This window comes from Malurus melanocephalus, unplaced genomic scaffold, assembly GCF_030028575.1.
Source record: "Malurus melanocephalus ecotype Western Australia unplaced genomic scaffold, MMel_1.1 scaffold_87, whole genome shotgun sequence".
NCBI classification, from domain to species: domain Eukaryota; kingdom Metazoa; phylum Chordata; class Aves; order Passeriformes; family Maluridae; genus Malurus; species Malurus melanocephalus.
The window spans coordinates 2,029,535-2,049,456 of NW_026623319.1; the positions used below are offsets into that span (position 1 = coordinate 2,029,535).

Genomic DNA, 19,922 nt, shown 5'->3' on the forward strand with positions numbered 1-19,922 from the left:
GGATTTCAGCTTTTTTTTTTTTTCTGGATGCAACTGAAGTTACTTTCATTGACAAGGATTCCTAACCTGCAAGTCCTTCTCAGAGAAAGGGCACCTCCTCAACCCAAAGTCAAGAGAGAACTGGGCTTGTTCAGCCTGGAAAAGAGAAGCTTTGGGGTGATGGAACTGTGGGCTTCCAGTACCTGAGGGAGCCAACAAAACAAAGAGAGGGGGACTTTTTACAAGAGCATGGAGTGATGGGACAAGGGGGAATGGATTCGGATTGGATTTAAGGAATAGAGTCTCTCCTGCTGAGCCCTGGCACAGGTTTGTCCAGAGAAGCTGTGGCTGCCCCATCCCTGCAGGTGTCCAAGGCCAGGTTGGAGGGGGTTTGGAGCCTCTGGGACAGTGGGAGGTGTCCCTACCCAAGGCAGGGGCTGAAATGAGATGGCCTTTAAGGTCCCTTCCAACCCAATCCGTCCTGGAGTCTACAGTTCTGTGAAATGTGTTTGCATGCAGAGTGAACTTCTAGCAATGACAATAATAAACAAACGACTGGAATATGGGAAAAGCTGTTGGCAGGACTGAAAACTTCAGATTAGACTAGGAAGAGTTTAACTGAAGTGTTTAAGGGAGTAGAACATCAAGTTTTTAGGAAGTATCTTGCTGAATGCATTTTATGCCCTGCTAATCAAGTGCTTCCCAATTTCATAAGCAATGCACATATGCCAATGTAGCCCACTAAAAAATGTTCATCGAGAATGAATAAAACAAATCATATTCCAAGTTCTGGCAAAGTTTATCTGCAAAAATTACACTTCAAATGATAATATTATTTGTAAAAGTCAACAAAATACTTTGATATCACATTAATATCTAATAAATTTAAGTTAATATTATTTAATGYAATTGTATAGTATTAATTTATATTTAATATTTTTATATTCTTCATCCTTCATAAAACTACTTAAACCTCATTTTTCACAACAGACTATTTTTCAGGACCAGAGAGTTTATGAGTGAGTAAAATAAATAGGTCAATAGCTTTATTTGCTCTTTCTTATTCATTAATTCTGGCCTTTTTTTTTGTTTGTTTGTTCATTTTCCAAGATTGGTTATCCTGATTAAGAAGATATGAAAGAATACACTCTCCTTCTCTTCTTGGCTTTATGCTCTGCCAAATCTCTCACTGGTCCTTCATATTTTACCCTGAAGAATATGATGCTCCAAGATATGGAAGATGACGACGATGATGACGATGATGACAATTCTCTATTTCCAACCACTGAACCAATTCTACCACTAATTCCTTATGATCTGTTCCCAACRTGCCCTTTTGGATGCCAGTGCTATATGAGAGTTGTCCATTGCTCTGATCTAGGTAAGAATGAATGTGTGTCTGTTCTCCACTGGATTCTCCTTTGCAGGATTTATCTTTTAAAGCATGAATTATTACACGAGCACATAAATGGATGCAAGCTATTCCCTCAGCTTAACTTCCACCAAAGTGGGCATCCTTGGTAATAATTTAGCCAAARGCAAATGTACTCCTGTCAGTGCTGCAGGTACATCTCAGTTCCTGAAAATGAATTAATTATTAATTGTGCCAATTTGAATCAGTGCTCGTTGAGGTTTCCCTATGATTCAAGGCCATCAAAGGACTTCGATCCCACCACTAGCACAGTGACAATGAAATTTGCTCTCATCACAGCCTTGCCACGTTTCTAAACTTTGTTCTGGACTCCTTGTGTCTCAGACACTGCTGAGGTTATATTGCTGGGTTTTTTACATGTGTCATTATTAAAGACTTGAAATAAAGTTTCGCTGACAGCAGCAAACCGTGGTTAATGCATCTGGCCTACAGATGGCAAACTGCTTTACACGACTTCATACATGGGAAAAATCCCACATTAATAGACTTCATATTTAGATAGCTGCAATCTATTAATTATGGAAAGATCGTTAATAAATTGAACAGCATTTAGTATTTCATGCATCAGCATGTCCACTCCAAAGAAAGTTACTGCCCCCGTTGAGTCTTTTCTGCTGATTCAGGATCTCAGAAGGGTTTGTAATGGAATAGCAAACTGGGCTGGGGATTTACACTACGGATACTGATTTCTGTTAATGATTTATGGTAGTGGTAATGAAATACCTGCTTTGCCCACATTCACCAAGAACAGAATTCTCAGCCCTGCCATGAACGGAACAGCCCCAGTGCCATGGACAGGCACAGCAGAGGTACAGTGGAGCACTGMGCAGAGAGCCCTTAAACCACAGCCCTGGTCCTCAACAGGGAACAGCTGCCCTGAATTCCCCAACAGATCCTTTCTCCAGGGACTCAACAGGACACAGCCTTACCCTGTAGGACAACCCGTGCTCTGAGGTTTATTTCACAGACACAATGAGTGGGCCCCATTTAGGCTTTTGTGGCTGGGGCAGAAGCAGTTCCCCCCAAAACTCTCCACACATTTGTAGCACATTCTTACATCACTTCTACCCTTTGCTTTATGGCTGCTCRTATTTTCTTCCCCTCCATATTCATCAATCTTCCTGTGTTTAGCTGTTCAGCAGTTAATTTCTTTGGACTTATATACAGCCCATAATGTTTCTGTTTATGTCACATACTTATGTAGGTTTGACATCAATTCCTCGCAACATCCCGCCAGATACTCGTATGATTGACCTTCAAAACAACAAAATCAAAGAGGTCAAGGAAAATGATCTCCAAGGACTCACATCACTTTATGTAAGCTTGCTGTTTCCAAGTTTGAAATCTTATTTAGCAATCTAAAATATTTAGATACTTTAAAAATACAAATGGTATTTCCTTCTCCAATAATATAGATAAAAACAGTCTAATGCCTGCATATTTGAGTGGTCCTACACAGTAACAAAGAAATGTCTTTGAATTGCAAGAACTACTTTCTACAACATCCAAAAAGTGTACCATATGCATCTCACTAAAAAGATGCTCAAGATTTTTCAGTCTTTAGCATGCACAGAAACATTCCCTACATCTTAAAGGCTGCAAGGCAAGTGCTCCTTTTTTATCTGCTTAGCTGGAAAATAACAGAAAGAACTTAATCTCATAGGAGAACTGGAATGATATTTTCTAAGGGTATTTTCAAAAGAACAGAACATACAGCTAACACATACAGCACTGAAACCAATGCTACAAATCCAATTGACCCGAACAGAGAAGCAGCGAATTACTGGAAAAGTCAGGGGCTTTACTCCTAATTTTTAACCACGCTCAAGTATGCACGTAGAGACAGGCTTTGAAACAAATATCACTGGCAACTGATAAATCTACATGTTTACAGTACACCATAATCCCTTTTTATAATGAAAGAAAATGAGAGCCTCAGAAGGCTGGAAAGCAGATTAAATGTGCTTTAGAATATTTATTTCTATTGGATGTTACCCTAGATCCAGTATCCAGATCTAGTTCCACCAACAAATACTGACAATATAAAAATTTTCACTSTAAAGAACCAAATCTCTTCCATAATTGATAGTAAATTAATTACATTCTATTCCCCATTAGAAAGACATGAGAAGCACAAACTAACATAAGGAACATTCCTAAGACATTAGGAAGAAATTCATGCCAGTGAGGGTGGGGGGACCCTGGCACAGATTTGCCCAGAGCAGCTGTGGMTGCCCCATCCCTGGCAGTGCCCAAGGCCAGGTTGGACAGGGCTTGAAGCAACCTGGGATAGTRGAAGGTGKCCCTGCCCATGGCAGGGGSTGGAAGTGGATGTTCTTTAAGGTCCCACCAAACCCAAAATCAYTCTGTGATTCTATAAAACAAACCCTTTCAGTCACATTTGGCTTCTGAGCAAGATCTGAAAGCTTACCAGATCTCAAGTGTTTATGAATGAGCTTGTTAATTATTATGGCTTAAGACAGGACAGAAGAAACAGGAACCGTATAAATCCACAGCTGACAACGTAGCATTTCCCATTCCTTTGTCTCGTGTCTGGGTGCAGAATGGCCTTAACCCGCAAGCAAAGGGTAAATGCACAAACTGTGGTTTATATTCTGTGTAAAAGATCTAAGAGTCTCTTATCTCCACCGATTGAGAAAGCCACTGGAATCCATCAGCAATCACCACATTATATGCCACAGTCACCACTTAATTATGTGATAGCTGAAGAGCTGCTTTGCTTTTTCTCCTCAGTTCATTTGCGGCAAGGGTGAACAACATTTTCACTGAGAGCAAAGTTTACTTTGTGCAACTTGGCTCAGCCCTGGAGTCAGCTTAGCAAAGGCACAGATGGCAACTTGGATTAGGAAGGAGCATTTCCTGTTTATTTCCTTGAGCTAACCTCATTTTTTCTGGGAAAAAATAATTCTGGTTTGCTCCACAATTTTTTTCTTCACAATTCCTGAGAGGAGATCACTTGAAGAAGTAAAAAAGGAACAAGCATGAATACTCTAAGTATGGAAATGCAAAGATGTGATTTGATATGCAAAGTAATTTCAGATAACKTGTATTCTGTTATCTGTAGTAACTCATTACAAGTTCCCTGATAACACATAGCAATTAGGAACAAAAAGCTGCTCCCAAAAAGACCAGTGTACAGTACAGAGGAGAGACTAAAATTCACAGGAGCTGGAAAATTATGGTAAAAGAGACAAAAACTCATTTGTCATATACAGACATTAACATCTAAGAGATGCAGATTAAAAACTTCATTTTTATTTTGCACTGTGATGTTGAAATAAAAGATGAAATTCTGAGGTTTTGAGAATGTGTCTGCATCAAGGAACAACAACAACAACAACAATAAAGTATATAACCTATATACAATCCCACAAAATATTTGAATACAAACACTGTTTGGCCAGTTCTCATGATCCACTGGCACCTTGCCAGCTCTACCTTCTGGTTAATGCTGCAGCTTTCAGGTCRTTTTTCACAATCAAATGAAACGCCCAAAGCATATATAATAAAGTGCTAAAGTCTGGTATGACTGAAAAATAAAATATTTTAACTACTTAATTGCTAAATTATATATAAAATCCATGACTTTTAATTCAGAATCGGATAAAGAAAGCTTTCTATTGCTCTTCCCATGTCTTATAGGCACTGGCTTTGAACAACAATAAAATATACAAGATCCATCCCAAAGCCTTTCAACCAACAAAGAGGCTACGACGACTTTATTTGTCCCACAACCAACTGACTGAGATTCCAACAAACCTACCCAGAACTTTGGCAGAGCTCAGAATTCATGCAAATAAGGTTAAGAAAATCCCCAAGGATGTATTTAAAGGAATGAAGTCTCTACATGTTTTAGGTAAGTCCAATTAAGTAGAACAGAAAATGTCTTTACCAAAAATGGAACATATTATACATCATTTCCACTCAAACATTTCCCCTAGGAGCAGTTTCCTCTTGAAGAGATATTCATGCTGTGGGAATACCCTCCACAATTTGGTTTCTATGTGAAGWTGTTACAAAGGTCAAGTTTTGGTAACACTGCAAGCCAAGTAACACAGCTTTAATTCACTGAGAGCTCTGACAGCCACCCCACAGAACAGGCAAAGAKAAACATTAATGAATGCTTAAAACAYCAGAAGACATACATAAATTAAATCAGCTCATTATAACTTAGTCTAACCTACACAAAATCCCTATGCCATAAATGCTTTTCTTTTTCCCCCTTGGACAGAAATGAGTGCCAATCCTCTTAACAATGATGGAATAGAGCCAGGGGCTTTCGAAGGAGTAAATATCTACCACATAAGAATTGCAGAGGCAAAGCTAACTTCAATTCCTAAAGGTAGGTGTGCTTTCCTTTTTATAGTTTACTTATACCAGTATACTCCTTAATAAAATGCTTTAACATCTGAATGATTATGAAATTCATAAACTGTATTTTCATAAACTGTATTTTCACTACCAAACCACCTCCTACCTCATTTTTGTATTTGGACTTGGTACCCAATGCCCCATCCCAGAAGAATTTGTGCACAAACAGCATGAACACAGCACACAGGCTCCCTCTCCCACCTCCTCCCTGTCAGCACATCCACTCCTCTCACAGAATCATCCAGACACTTGTCTCAGAAAAACAATACAAAGAAATTCATAATATGATGTCACTTCACATCTTTTACACATCAGCCTCTCAGAAGTCCTCACAGAGAAAGGATAAACTCACCAATATTCGATCAGGATCATAATGGATGCAGAATTACCACTTCCTTTATAGATTTAAAATCTAACTCCAAAATTTCTAACTTTAATTTTCAATATTTCCAGTCACAGTGTACCTCAACTATGATATTTAATACGGTTTTGATAAATAAAATTTAATTTTAACGCTTAATTAAATTCACTGTAACATACTAAAAAATCAAATCACTTTCATATAAAAAAAACCCCTTGCAATTTGGAGGTAGCAATAAATTAAAACACTAATTTGACAAATCACTGACCTCCACACACAAAAACATAGCATGAAGGAATTCAGTACAACACTCCACCTGCTTATTCTGCAGCTTACTGTGGTATTTAACCAAACACTCATGATTGTCAACAGCTCAAAACTACCAGCTAAGAGAAAAAGGGAGGAAACAAAGCAAAACAYTGTATGCTTTAACACACAGGGAAGCTAAATATTGGCCCTTCTATTTATTTCTGATAATTCAGATGAAGAACTGATTTCTTACTGATCTGTTTCTGTGTGCATATATGTATGTATGTGTGTGTATATAAATACACAAGGATCCCTGTAGAAGAGAACACTAAAAATAAAACCCCAACAACCAAAAACCAACTCACCCCAATCAGTCAGATAAATTTAGGATCAGAAACCATGTGGCGGCCTACGCTAATGCTCCCTAACACAAAAAAAACCCCTAAAACCTTCTACTATCATCATAATACCTCCTTCTATCACTTAGCACAGAAAAACCCAACATAAAATGATTCCAATTTTATCTCTGTAACAGAGAAATCTCCTATAAAGAAACACAGCATGAGGTCCTGTGTGTGGTGTGAGATACATAAACAAACYAAACCCGAACAGGATTTCATGGTGAACTCACTCACCACAAATGGAAATGAAGCTGTTGATGCTTCTCTCCGCAAATGTTATAATGGCACAAAGGTTTAAAAAAACATAGTTAAAGGCACTGAAATTGTGCACTGGACAGGTGGGCAGCCTTCCCTCTGGGTATTGTCACTCAGGCCCTCAGAACGTGAACTGGAACTCAAACTGGAACCAGGAGAGCAGTGGAATCCCTCGGTGTTGGGTGCCCTCTAGACAGGGGCTGCTAAACTCAGCTGAACATCAGCAAACAAATTCACACCGGGGATGACCTTTTCTTGACTCACTGAGAGGATTTTGTGGAAAGATTCATCAACTCCTGGTTTATTCACTGGCAGTCTGGATTTGGAAGTTTTGGAAACACAAGAGAAAGCTTTCTGGCATGGGAAAGAGCTGTCAAATACCAAATTTTGTGTAGAGGACTCCAAAAGCTTTCCTCYCAATCACATCCTAGCAGCTGTGACAGCACAACTGTTACATTAYGTAAGAAGAATTACAGATCTTCAAAAAACAGTCCCACAGGCTTTGACTACAGACTGAGATAATCGCACATAACACAGGATTTACATCTTTGATGAACTAACCAAAAAAAGTACATGAGAGTTGTTATAAAGGAAGCMAGAGAAATTRCTAAATTTTGGTRATTTTTTCCTCTCATAATTAGCATRTGTCCTTCCACATCTTAGTTTTTTTAAAAGTTATTATTTTAAATTCTATTGATGATTTTTGTCATTAACATACTTATATCTAATACCCATTTCTTTGATGAAGACAACCTTCCCAAGATTCTTCGCCTGAGTCTAAACACAAAGGAAAGAAGCTGTTTGGAACATAATAAATGTTCCCACCCAAAAAAAACCCACCCCAAAAAAAMCCAAACAARCAACAAAGAAAAGTTGGCTCATTTTTCTCACATTGTGCATTTGTTTTTCATCAGATTTGCCCTCTAGTCTACTGGAGCTTCACTTAGATGACAATAAGATCACAGGAATTGAACTTGAGGATTTCAACCGTTACAAAGACCTTCAAAGGTAAAATTTGCAGGCAGAATTMTTTTATTTTTTAAAATGTTATGCCCAGCAAGATCTTTTATTTGATATGTCTGTTGTTAATGGGATAAAAGAAAATTAAAAACTGAGTTTTAGTAAGAATTGCTGTAAATAAGACTGAACTTTAAAACCCAAACAAACYCCCACACCCCTACATTAGCCTTGTTACTACATGTTTTGCCAACAGTCTGCAACAGAAAAGTAGAATAAGAACAAAAAATAACCATCATAAGTTCTTACAATCCTTACAAATTTAGTCTTTTAAATACAGCAGTTGGTAAAGGAAATAACTTGATAAATAAGTGCTTTCAAATGCAATCGGGTTTAAAGAAAAATGTACATWCCTCAGAAAGATATCACTGATATAGGACAGAAGGAAGTTCCCTCTGCAAAGCTCAGTTAAGAGYTCTGAAAATAGGGCTGAGCAGCACTGAATTTTGGATTTGGTAACAGAAATTACTAAACTGCCTTTAGGTACCAACTTCAGTTTCTGAAGAAATCAGGAAATAAAGGGAAAAAAAGGGAAAAAAAGGGGATTTTAACATCTGCAGGATGGGCAGAAAGAGCAATTCCAAGTGACCTGTGTCTCCATTCTGAATTACTCTCTGAGCAAAAATCCAAGGAAAATGTAGAAGTAGGAAAGATGGTCGTCTTGCTTACATGAAACTTTTGTATTTTAGAAATAAGCAACTTATTATTTGTCTTTGTAATACTTGCCCTTCTTCAACTATTTATTAGAACAGAATTTTTTTACTGTAACTATAATTTATAGTTACACTATTTGATAAAAGGATTTGATGAARGGTTTATTTCACAAGCAGCTTGATGTTTGTAATTTAAACACTTGCCACTACAGTTACAAAAAGTGCATGCAAAACTGAATAATTACTAATATCAGATAACTGATAACAGCTATAAATTTAATCTCCACTTAAGATTGAAAGTGTGAGCCAATCTTAAGTGGAGATTAAATTTAAAAGTAAAAAATGTTAGAGCAATGGTGATTTTTTTCCTATCAAAGGTAAGATTTCATCATCTTCCCCCAGTTCTTTCCTTCCCCTGTGTATTTCAATCTTTAAAAAAAATTATGCTCTTCAACAGTGTTGTAAATCTCAATCTTTAATTAAATGTTCCTTGGTCTATTTYTAGGCTAGGCCTTGGGAATAACAAAATCAAAGACGTGGAAAAYGGAAGTTTTGCAAACATCCCAAGTATACGTGAAATCCACCTGGAAAAAAATAAGCTGAAGAAGGTTCCTCCCGGATTACCTGAACTGAGATATCTGCAGGTCATACACTGAACTTAACAGACAGCTCTGGGAGTGCTGAGTTGACTTTCCCCTGTCACTGATTAGTCACAAAAGGCATAATTAACTGACACATATTTTGYTGTGACTCTCCTACTAGGGGAGCCTGAAATCATAAATGCTTCTTAAACAAAATTAAACTGCAGGAACACTTCCTAGGGAAACAAAAATGCTACACTCAGAAACTATTTCCAGAAAATGAGAATATAATACTGCATCATAATAATTCTTACTACAAGAGAATATAAAATTGCATTTTAGGACAAAGTTCCCAAAGAATAGAGTCCAACTATTCTGAAAATACACTGATAGAAAATGCCATATGATTTTTCTGTAGGAGATATTGGCAGGAAGAAGACTTTTAAAAAAGATTTAACACAAATTTTAAACTAGTTACTCTCAAGGTCTGCATGCAACTGACCTTGYAGCAAACCTCAGTCACCTAWAMGCCAAGGAATATCTTTCCCATTTCMACACTAACTCTTGTGTTTTGCTGCTCCTGTTGCTGCAGGTGGTCTTCCTTCATTCCAACCACATTGCCAAGCTGGGGGTGAACGATTTCTGTCCAACGGGACGCAGGAAGAAGAAAGCCCTGTACAGTGGCATCAGCCTCTTCAACAACCCTGTCAAGTACTGGGAGGTTCAGCCTTCAACCTTCCGCTGCATTTTAGCCAGGAACAGCGTTCARCTTGGGAATTTCCTCAAGTGAGACCCAAGTCTGTTGTTTCAAAAAGCAACCTGTTCAAATCAATTCTACAATACTTGAAATTTGCAGAAAAATGCCGATTTTACGCTATTTAACCGTTTACAAAGTATTTGCTATTTCAGAGGTAATTAAYTAGGAACAATATGCTAAGTAGGATCCATTGTATTAACTGACAATGTTCAACCTACATTTGAATAACTTAAACAAAAGTCTTTATCTCTTATACAAGGACTCTTAGAAGTGGAACTGGAAACTGTATTTGATGTTTCCTAATATAGATGTTAAAATTCCTTCCTCAAATCACACTGTTTGGACACATTTCTTTCTTTCAAATAAATTCTAAAAAACATGTGGAAGTGAGTTTTCCACATTAAGCACCTTTTTTTCTCTCCCAGAAAGTGCTGTAAGAGAAGTTGCACAACCTAAACTTATCAGACTTCAAGGTCAACTTCTTGTGCCATTTTTGATAATGAGCAAAGATGCAATAAAAAGCTACAATATCRTCAGGTTGTTATCTCTAAGCTAGAACACATTTTTACAATCTTTTAAGTGAGATAAAGGCAAATTTCATATCAAGAACAGACAAACAGCCTTCAAAAGTGTTTGATAATTTTTCCTTGMCACTTTAAGAAGAAAATGTCCTTCAATGTTTTGCTATGGATAGAATTGGATGCAGTCTGAACATTAAAAGTAGCATTCAAGATTTATCATATGCTTCAAGCTTAATAGAATGACTATTAAACTCCCTTTAGGGCAGCACAAACATTTTCTTTTATCTATAACAACTGTAATCGTGTTTTTCACTTTATTCTTTTCCTCTTTCACATTTTGACATCACACGGGTTAAGGATCCCTCCTTAATGAAATACCTTACAATTACCAAAACCAAGCAGCTGGAACTYGCCTGCCCTGCCCTTCCAATGCAGGGCAGCACACAGAATTCTCAATACTGACAGTACTGTATAAAATGGATATTTCAGATATCTATTTAGTGTATATTTGCTATTGGGATTTGAAATAAATTAAATAAACTTACAGAATACCTGCATGCGTGTATTTTATTACATGGTATTACATCATCTCAAAACATTCTGAAATTATAACCAAGCACCTTTGGGACTTGTCTAGACACTTCCTCTAGTGCTCCCTTTTCCAAATATACAGAGTTTACACATCGTTTATCAGTGCTGGTTTGCACTAAGTTAAAAATCCAAGACTTGGAAGCGATTATGGGAAACAGCACGAATTCATAGAAGAAAATACTGCAAAGAAATCAATTAATTCCCAATCTCTCAGCCTTCCCTACCACCTCCCTAAGCATACTACAATATGCAATAAGCATCAAGTCTCATATCTGATTTCTTTCCATCTGCTTGGTCTCCTGGTAGTTAACATTTTGTTAGCACCACCATGCTGCTGAGACACAAAACTATGTGAAGAGAGGAGGCAGAGCAGACCAGGGGAGGCTTTTACTGAAGAACGATTATTGGAAATAGGAATTCTGCAAGACACATCAAAGCAGAATAAAAACAAAAGATTAAACAGAAAACAAAAGCTGAAATCTCCTGTTGACCAAACACCTTTCTATTCTGGGCTTCTGAAGATGTTTCTAAGGAGTGCATTTCAAGCAAATACCAATATTCCCTTAAGAAAAGGCTCCTCCACCTTACAGTACCATAAACAACTCATAACCCCATTCCAGGTTAGTAAATACAATAGATAGGAGAAAAATCATTACATTTCTATGMATCATTAGTTTATAAGCATTCATAAACACTCATGCTATAACAATTACATCATTTCAGCAACAACAACAGAAAAACTGATTCAAATTCTGTAGCTGCAGAGTGTTGKGCACATTATTCTACGTTAATTCACTAGCAGGGGTTACAAGGAAACAGATAATGCAAACAATTCCTTACTTAACAGGGGTTAATGCAATGGAGAACAGCAATGCTGCAATCTGAACCTATGAGTTCTTTACAGGTACTTGTATAAGAGTTTCACCAAATTTTAGATCCACTATTGAAGTCCCATTGTAATGTGAAAGCTTTGTAAAAATGTAGTAAGTGCTAAGAGGTGGAAGACCATAGAATTCCCCAGCCCTCTCACTCTTTGCTTTTGGCCACACACACAGACTGAGAAACTCTTTCTCCAGTCAGCATCCATGGATGCATAGAACATTCACAGAACATTCACAGAAGAAACAGCAGCACTACTTCGGAAGAAACTACCTCTACCTTCACTCTTAATAAATAAACTCCAAAAGATTTTATCATCAACTGCCTAGGTTTGGACCATCCTTAGRGCAAATTCAGCCAGCTTAGAAGTTTTAAAAAAACTTCATCTGTGTTTTAAATTACACTGAGAATTTTGCATTAGGGCAGGGAAGTATCAAATGGTTCATTTTAACCATTTCCCACAGGAGTTATCTTTTTCCCACAGGAGTTATCTTCCTAGATCACACCATCAACTGACAGGATGCCTGTCACTTATGAGAAAAAGATATGTTCAGCAACTCCACTATTTTCAGATATGCCACAGCTGTGGATAATAATAACTCATAATTTCCACCCCTTGCATCTTGGCATACTTTAAGATAACCCCAGGTGGATGTTTCAGTGACACACAAAAACTTTATGACATAAAATGCACATTATGCAGTTTCAGCAAGGATCGCTGAACATGAACAGCAGTGCAATTAAGAGTAGTAATTAAAAGATGATAACACACTGGTGTTCAGTGTTCTTCCCACAGAACAAAGCAGTTCAGTATTGGAAATAGGGACAAAAATTACCAAGAAATCAACTCAGCAATGTCAACCTTTACATTCTCCACAAACGTTATAGGAAAAGGGGAGAAAGAGAGACTTGATATAAATCCTTGTAAGAGTTTTCTCTTATTCCTTATTTGTCTAAGAAAAAGAGTATCTATACCATCTAAGATTTTTTTAAGGGTTTCTCCTGAAAATCTGCGAAGTCCCAACGCGACAGTTAACAAATTTCACCAGAGGATGGCAGTCTGTGGCCACTAATAGGAAAAGTAATTCTAAATAATAAATAACAGACTGTTAGAGCACGGGAAGAGTCCAGTACACGYAGTAACACTGATTAAGCAGAGTGGYCCGTTTGAGTACTAAAGCACTATRTGAGTGCTTCCTAACCCTGCATTCTATGTCCTGCTGTACACCATTAAACTACCCAGGGATCAAATACCCTGATTTTTCCAAATCTCCCTGCCTCCTTGCACAATATCAACCTACTTAATACAATACTTTAAACACAGCAAYACCAAGAATATTGTAGCTTTAATAGGCATAGAACAGCAAACTTAGTAAGACAGAAGAAGTTTAAAGAATACAAGATATGACCTAAATCATTATTTTAACTTGCACCATCAGCTATGGCAAATATATACAACATGAACCAAAACATACCTTCAAWAAAACACATTTTCTTTCCTATCATCGAAGTGCTTTCTCCTGCTGCTAAACTGAGTTAAAGAAGGTGAAGAAGTGTTCATTTTATTTCCTTTTCCCATTATTAATAGTGTCTTCCTGCTCTGCCCAGCATAAAACCTGCAGSAATTCAGCATATCTGACACTATTGCCTAGAAGTGTCAGGAAGGAGAAAAGTACAGATAGACAGGGAAAGAGCACAACTATTTGGATATTGCTGCATGATCTTAAGAACAAAGAGTTGCAAAATCCTAAAAGCACAATGAAGYTTGGGCTGGAYGAGCAGACAGTGAGATGGACTGAAAACTGGTGGGAAAGCAGGGAGTGGAAAGAGGCCACGCAGTGAATTGTAGCTGGAGGTCAGAAACTGCCAGGGTACCCCAGGGGTCAGTGCTGGCTCCAGCCTTGTTCCAGCTCTGTTCCCCATCTTCAGTAGTGATCTGGCTGACAGAGCACATCACCCCAGCAAGTTCACTGATGACACAAAAGTGAAAGTGGTGACTGACAGATGACTCTCTGGGGTTATGCTGCTGGAGAAATGGCCAACAGGAGCCTGGGCAGTTAAGCCAAGCCAAGCCCAAAATCCTGTACCTAGTGAGAAATAACTCCAGTGGTGACTGAGATGGCTGACCTGGAAAGCAGCTTTGCAGSAAAGGGATCTGGGTATCCTGGGCTCAGAGTATCCTGGGCTGCTTGACAGGGGTAAGCACAACCTCTTCATTCCCAGTGTTGCTGTCATTAAGTCRTTCCAAAACCAAAGAAATCACAGAAATTCGTGGATTCCTCTGGATTTGAGTCGTACAAGCCCCAGGCCCTTCCAGCTGCTCTCCAGCTCACGCCACCGCTGTGCTGCCAAGGGCCAGAGGCAGATCTGTCCCAAGGGGTTACTCACAGCTCTGGCCCCTGCTGCCATTCCAAGGAGGATCTGGAACTGCCCCTTCCCCAGCTGAAGGATCTCTCTGGGGCACTCTCCTTTGCCCAGCTGCTGTTTTTCACAAGTTAGTAACAAGTACATAAATAATTCCCTCTATCCTGCACCAAATTCAGTCATGATTGGTAATAAGGATTAAAAGATACCAAGTGAAATAAGTGACAAAAATAAAAGGCTCTTTTCTTTTAAAAAAATCAAGAGGGGAAAGTTGGGCTATTTTAAACACAGTGGAAATTTCMAGAATGTTTAATATGAGTATCCCATCAGGAATTCCTGCACCTGCATTTCCCAAAAGTGAGTAAAATGACTCAAAACAGACCARTCAAAAGATATAAACTAAGATRCGCAAAAATTTAACCCTTCATATCYGTTTGCTAACGGAGCAAAATATTTCAGCTACCCAAATGAGGTGGTGCATAGAAAATCTGATATGAATTCACTAGTATGCAATTTTAGAATAATTTAATGTAATTTCAAAAAGCTTTTACCMATGTCCTAAAAAGCAATTGCTGCTATCTCTTGAAGATATGCATTCCATAGTCATTCAATTGTCAGTTAAAATACAGCACTATTCATCTAGAAAAACTATGGTACAGTACAACAGATGAAATAAATGTTAATATTTTCATTCCATTTTGATCAGAATTTAACAGCAGCATGATAATAAAAGCAATAGTAAACTAAAAATAACGAAATTGTGTTCTGAAGGCTATTTTTTTTCCTCATTCTTTGTGTTTAGAATTTAACATTTTTTCTTGGGCTTGTGTTGGTGCTTCCTTTCCCCTCCTTTCTGGGGAGACTAGAGATATGAGAACAAAGCTGCTAATAGGAAACATATGGAAAAGTTCTGGATTAAATGAAAGTCTGACTCTAATTCCAAATGCCACGTATCACATACCACGGTCTAAATTATCTGCTAAGATAAATGTGAGATTTACCCTCCATACTCAATCAATCATGTGAGATGGAAGACAACATTATGTATGAAATAAACAAAAAGGAAGACTTTGATGATATTTAAGAGACTTCCAAAACTAATCAATATTTTGAAATTGGGATGTTTGTCAAAGCCCATGTCAGCCAATAAAAGATTGGCTCAATGGAACACGCTGCCAACAGACAGCCTTGCTGCAGTTTTTCATATAAAATATGAACATTCCTACTCAAGTGAGCAATGAGCCTCTGGGTTTAACCACGGTGCTGCTGTGGTTGCAGTGGGAACCCCACACAGCCAGGTTTTTCTATGCACGAACACTTTCCTGTCTCAAATCCTCATCCAGGGGAAATGTGAAGACGATGAGATTTCTGGCACAGCAGCACTGTGCGATGCAGTTTTGATGAGAATCTCACACATTTCCACAGGCAGCCAAGTCTTGCCCCAAACTCTCTGTGCAGCAGCAGGGAACTTAACAGGCCTGGATGCACCAGAGTAACCACAAGTACAAAGAGTCCCTGGAGAAGGRATTCACACACCAGGTTCATTCCACGTGTGCTACCCATCACCAACACAAAGGTTTCTATCAGAATCAGGCAGCGACACAGAAATATACAGTCTCTCTTCACAATTGTATTTGCAGAACTATTACAGAATTACAGTCTCTGCTAAGAATGGAAAAAATCTCTAGCTGATAGGTTGCCAAAAGATGGAAAATTTCCAGAGGAACAGAGAGGGAGCAARTCACGGATACAAGCATGGACTTGCCTCTTAATTTTTCAGTCGGTGTTATTTCTAAAAGCTRTTTARACAYAAAGACCAATGAAAATATTTTTCTYCCAGAAACGCTTTTCACGGAATGCCTTAACTTATTTGCTGAAAAGAAAACTGGCCTGCCATTCTAAAAGATACTATTTWACCAAAATTTACTTCCTATTTAGGCCACCAAAAACATCCAGTCATCATGTTATGCTTCTTCTGTCAGCTCTATCTTCTTTTATTTCCTTTCTATTCCCCAGGGTGAAACAAGGAACAGACTGATTGAGGGACTCACAAATCAGCAAAAGGGCCTAATTTTTTAGCATGAAGAAACCACTTTCMTTTTAACCTCATGAGAAGATACCCAGACTCGGGAAGTGACAGAATAATCCAGTATTCTGAAAGAATAATAAAAGCAACTGTCTACTCATTGCTTCAGCAGCAATACTGTGATGCAGCATAATTATTACTTGCTCAAGARAAAGTTAGTGATTAACAACTAGAAATTAATAATGGCATTAAAGTTTATTTGGCTTCTTGGAATGCATATTTTAAATTTATATTTTAGATGTTCCTCCTGAAAATTAATATTTCTAATATCTTCTATTTCTCAAATACTCGATTGTACAAGAAAAAAGACCTTTATTCAAAAAATGACTGACAGAGAAAAATAACATCATAAAAAAAATACATACAGCAAAAGTCAATGTCAGTACAATGTTATAGCATTTTATCCATATTTCTTGAGTGCATAATGCCATCCTTTAGTAATAACCAGCAGAACCCTCATGTTAATAGGATGCATTTTGAGMTGAAGGAATCACAGTACTTTTAGAAGCAGTTTTCCATGCAAATACCTACCTAACCTGGGCAATAAAGGCAACGATCTCTCTGACAAACTATGCTCCTSTACAGTGGCCTGTAAATTTGAGGTATTTGATATGAAGATAAAATCTGTTGTGAYGCCATACAGAAGAAAACACTTCAAACCTCATGCTACCACTTATCACACCCAGACCCCATAAAGCACTTYCTTAAGCAACATGCCAAGAGATCCCTTGTTTTTCATGTCAGCACAATCAACAATTTTACAAACCCACAATCTTTTATTTCAGAAAAGTAAAAGCTAAGTCTGATCTAAACCCAATCTTCAACATCCTTCTTAATGCTTCCATCTAGTAGATATAGTTACTCTCTATTAAAGCCCTGTATCATTATTTATGATAAAGCCACAAGCAGTGAGTATTTTAAAAATAAAAAAAAATGTTTCTTACCATAAATTAACTACAAATCTTGGTGCTGTTTTCCTTGAGTGCGTTCCATTGGAGCACACATGTGTAAGGCAATATTTCATTACTCCTGTTTCAGGAATGCTTTGCCTTAGCAACACTGTGTTTTATAGATTCATACTGCCTCTGGTGCCTTGTGCTTGGGACAGAAAGGGTAATGTATGCTTCCCACTTGAACAGTTCCCTCCCAAAATCAGAATGCACAGGAACCTGAGGAGAGGAGAAAATGCAAGCAYGGAAAACACATCTGTCAGATGTGCAACTGCTTTTAAAGTCACTGTTYTGTCTTTCTAAAAAAGCAGGTTTCCACTCAAACATTTCACCATGGATAAAGCCAGTATCTAGTTCACCCATTAGCCGTTCTAAACAACTGCCCCTGTCCCCATTCTGGGGCTGCTTTCACAACACACAGACTTGTTGAGAGKTTTCAGCATTAAGGCAAGCTTTTGGCAAGGATGTGAAGGGAGATCTGGACAGCTGTCTTACATTAAAACTGACATTTTTAAAGGGAGCTCCTACTGTCACAGCTCAATTCAGTTGAAGTTTAATCTAACCACTCAAAGCACTGATTTAAATGCCATCCCCCCACATAAAGATCTAGTTAATATTTTTCTAATAATTGCGTTTTTAAAAAACAAAAATATTACAGAAGTTTRTATTTTGAATACAAATAGCTGTAGGCATTTACTCCACCCTTCAAAAAGTGATAGGACAAGGCTAGAGAAAGTGTCAGAAGCAAGACAGAACAAGGACACTTGCCAATTCCCATGTAAGGTCTGTAATGCCCAGATCAACTGTCCCTCCTTAATGAAATGGAAAGAGCCCCTGTGGCTGCCCCATCCCTGGAAGTGTACCAGACCAGGCTGGAAGGGGTTTGAAGCAACCTGGTCCAGTGGAAGGTGTCCCTACCCATGGCAGGGGATGGAAATGGATGAGCTTTCACCATTCTGTCATTCTCTGAATGCTGGTTTAAGTGTGAACCTTGTTCAAGTCTTCACCTTAAGACCTTTTAAGGACCCCAGAACAGGTAACAGAAGAACCAGTTTCCAGCCAGATTGAWGGGAGCAAAATGAGATCCCCCTCAGCTCTGATAAGGAGCAGCTGTGACTCCCAAATTATTCCAACCCTAGAGAAACACTTTTGGTTTGCTTAATTACCAGAAATCAAAAGACATGGTTATTTTATGTCCGGCAAATTATAGGTGCATGCACAAGCATTGCTACCAAGAGAGTTAAAGAAAAACCCAACAAAAATTGAGATAAAAATGGAGAGTAACTGAAGGAAATGAAGGATAGAGCGATAATATCTTCCCTTGTAAGACAATGTGCCAGGGTACAGATGAATGACGTGGAATAACACCTGGGGTTTCTRTGAAAGTTTCCAAGTCACAGATTCTGGCTGCTTAAGAGCTGCACTGCAGGCTATCAAGGCAATGTGTTGCCAGCATTACAAGGTCTTGTGCTAAAAGAAGAGGATTTATTCTATTAAAGAAAGAGGGGATAATAAAAATTAAGAACCATTTTAAGGCTGATGTCCAGTTTCCATGACTATTGGAGAGAGCTGAGAGACTGCACTGCCTGGAAAAACCCTCTGCACTATCAGGCTGGACAGTGGTGTTTGTTTGAACATTTCTACAGAAACAGGTATTTAAGAAAAGAAACACGTTCTGTAGTCATTGTAAAACCAAGGACCATCACACTTAAGCACACTCAAAAGGGTAAATAGGAAGCACTTTCCATCACTACAAGGGGAAAATTTCTGTTAATGCACAACATTTTCCTATGCATGATCATTCTGGAATTCTCTGGCAAATAACTGAGACAACTACTCYTTATCCTTGCCTAAAAGTGCCTAAAAATCTTATAAACATATGATTTTCATATTGGATACAAACCTGGGAACAACCTTAAGTTGCAGGCAGGTTTTCTAATTCTTTTAACAAAATTGCAGGAAGTCCTTTGCTATAAATGAATGAACAAAGCGAATGAATAAGATAATAATATAAATTATAATGGTAGAGTAGAATTCACGGAATCTCTTTTAGACATCGACCACCTTCAGGCACTACAGTCAGCAGTTTTGCTCAAAATAAATGAGTAGAAGTGCCTCCTTTGAAATAAATAGCTCCATTATCTTCCTCACTTTCCTCCCCTACAAAACACTGTTCTTTTAGTTTTATTTACATCTATCAGTGAGTGCAAGACACCTGTCATAKACTGTGACCATTTATATATTTGCTGTATTTTATATAAGACAYAAATCAGGCAAACTAAAGGCTCTGTTAAAGTTTGAGGTCCAACTGCTAATGCTGCCTCAAGAAAATTAATATACCTGCACCAGTAAACAGTGGTTGCAAAACCAGACAGCTATTCCCAGAACTCCACATGGGAGGAAAAACACAGCCCAAAGCCATCTATCCTGGAACACCCAAAGCAGGCTGTATAA

General features: G+C 38.1%; 2 protein-coding genes across 3 annotated transcripts in view; one reads left to right on the plus strand and one right to left on the minus strand.

The window, feature by feature from the left end:
• ASPN (asporin) overlaps positions 1 to 11,148 on the plus strand; it is a 33,289-nt gene extending 22,141 nt beyond the window's left edge. The window contains exons 7-13 of the mRNA XM_057368083.1: positions 1,112 to 1,360; positions 2,616 to 2,728; positions 5,075 to 5,288; positions 5,664 to 5,774; positions 7,984 to 8,077; positions 9,245 to 9,383; positions 9,913 to 11,148. Of these exons, the coding sequence (XP_057224066.1) occupies positions 1,112 to 1,360; positions 2,616 to 2,728; positions 5,075 to 5,288; positions 5,664 to 5,774; positions 7,984 to 8,077; positions 9,245 to 9,383; positions 9,913 to 10,110 (1,118 nt within the window). The 3' untranslated portion in view covers positions 10,111 to 11,148. The remainder of the gene's footprint in view (positions 1 to 1,111; positions 1,361 to 2,615; positions 2,729 to 5,074; positions 5,289 to 5,663; positions 5,775 to 7,983; positions 8,078 to 9,244; positions 9,384 to 9,912) is intronic.
• Positions 1 to 19,922, minus strand: part of CENPP (centromere protein P) — a 111,796-nt gene that overhangs the window by 52,133 nt on the left and 39,741 nt on the right. The window lies entirely within an intron of this gene.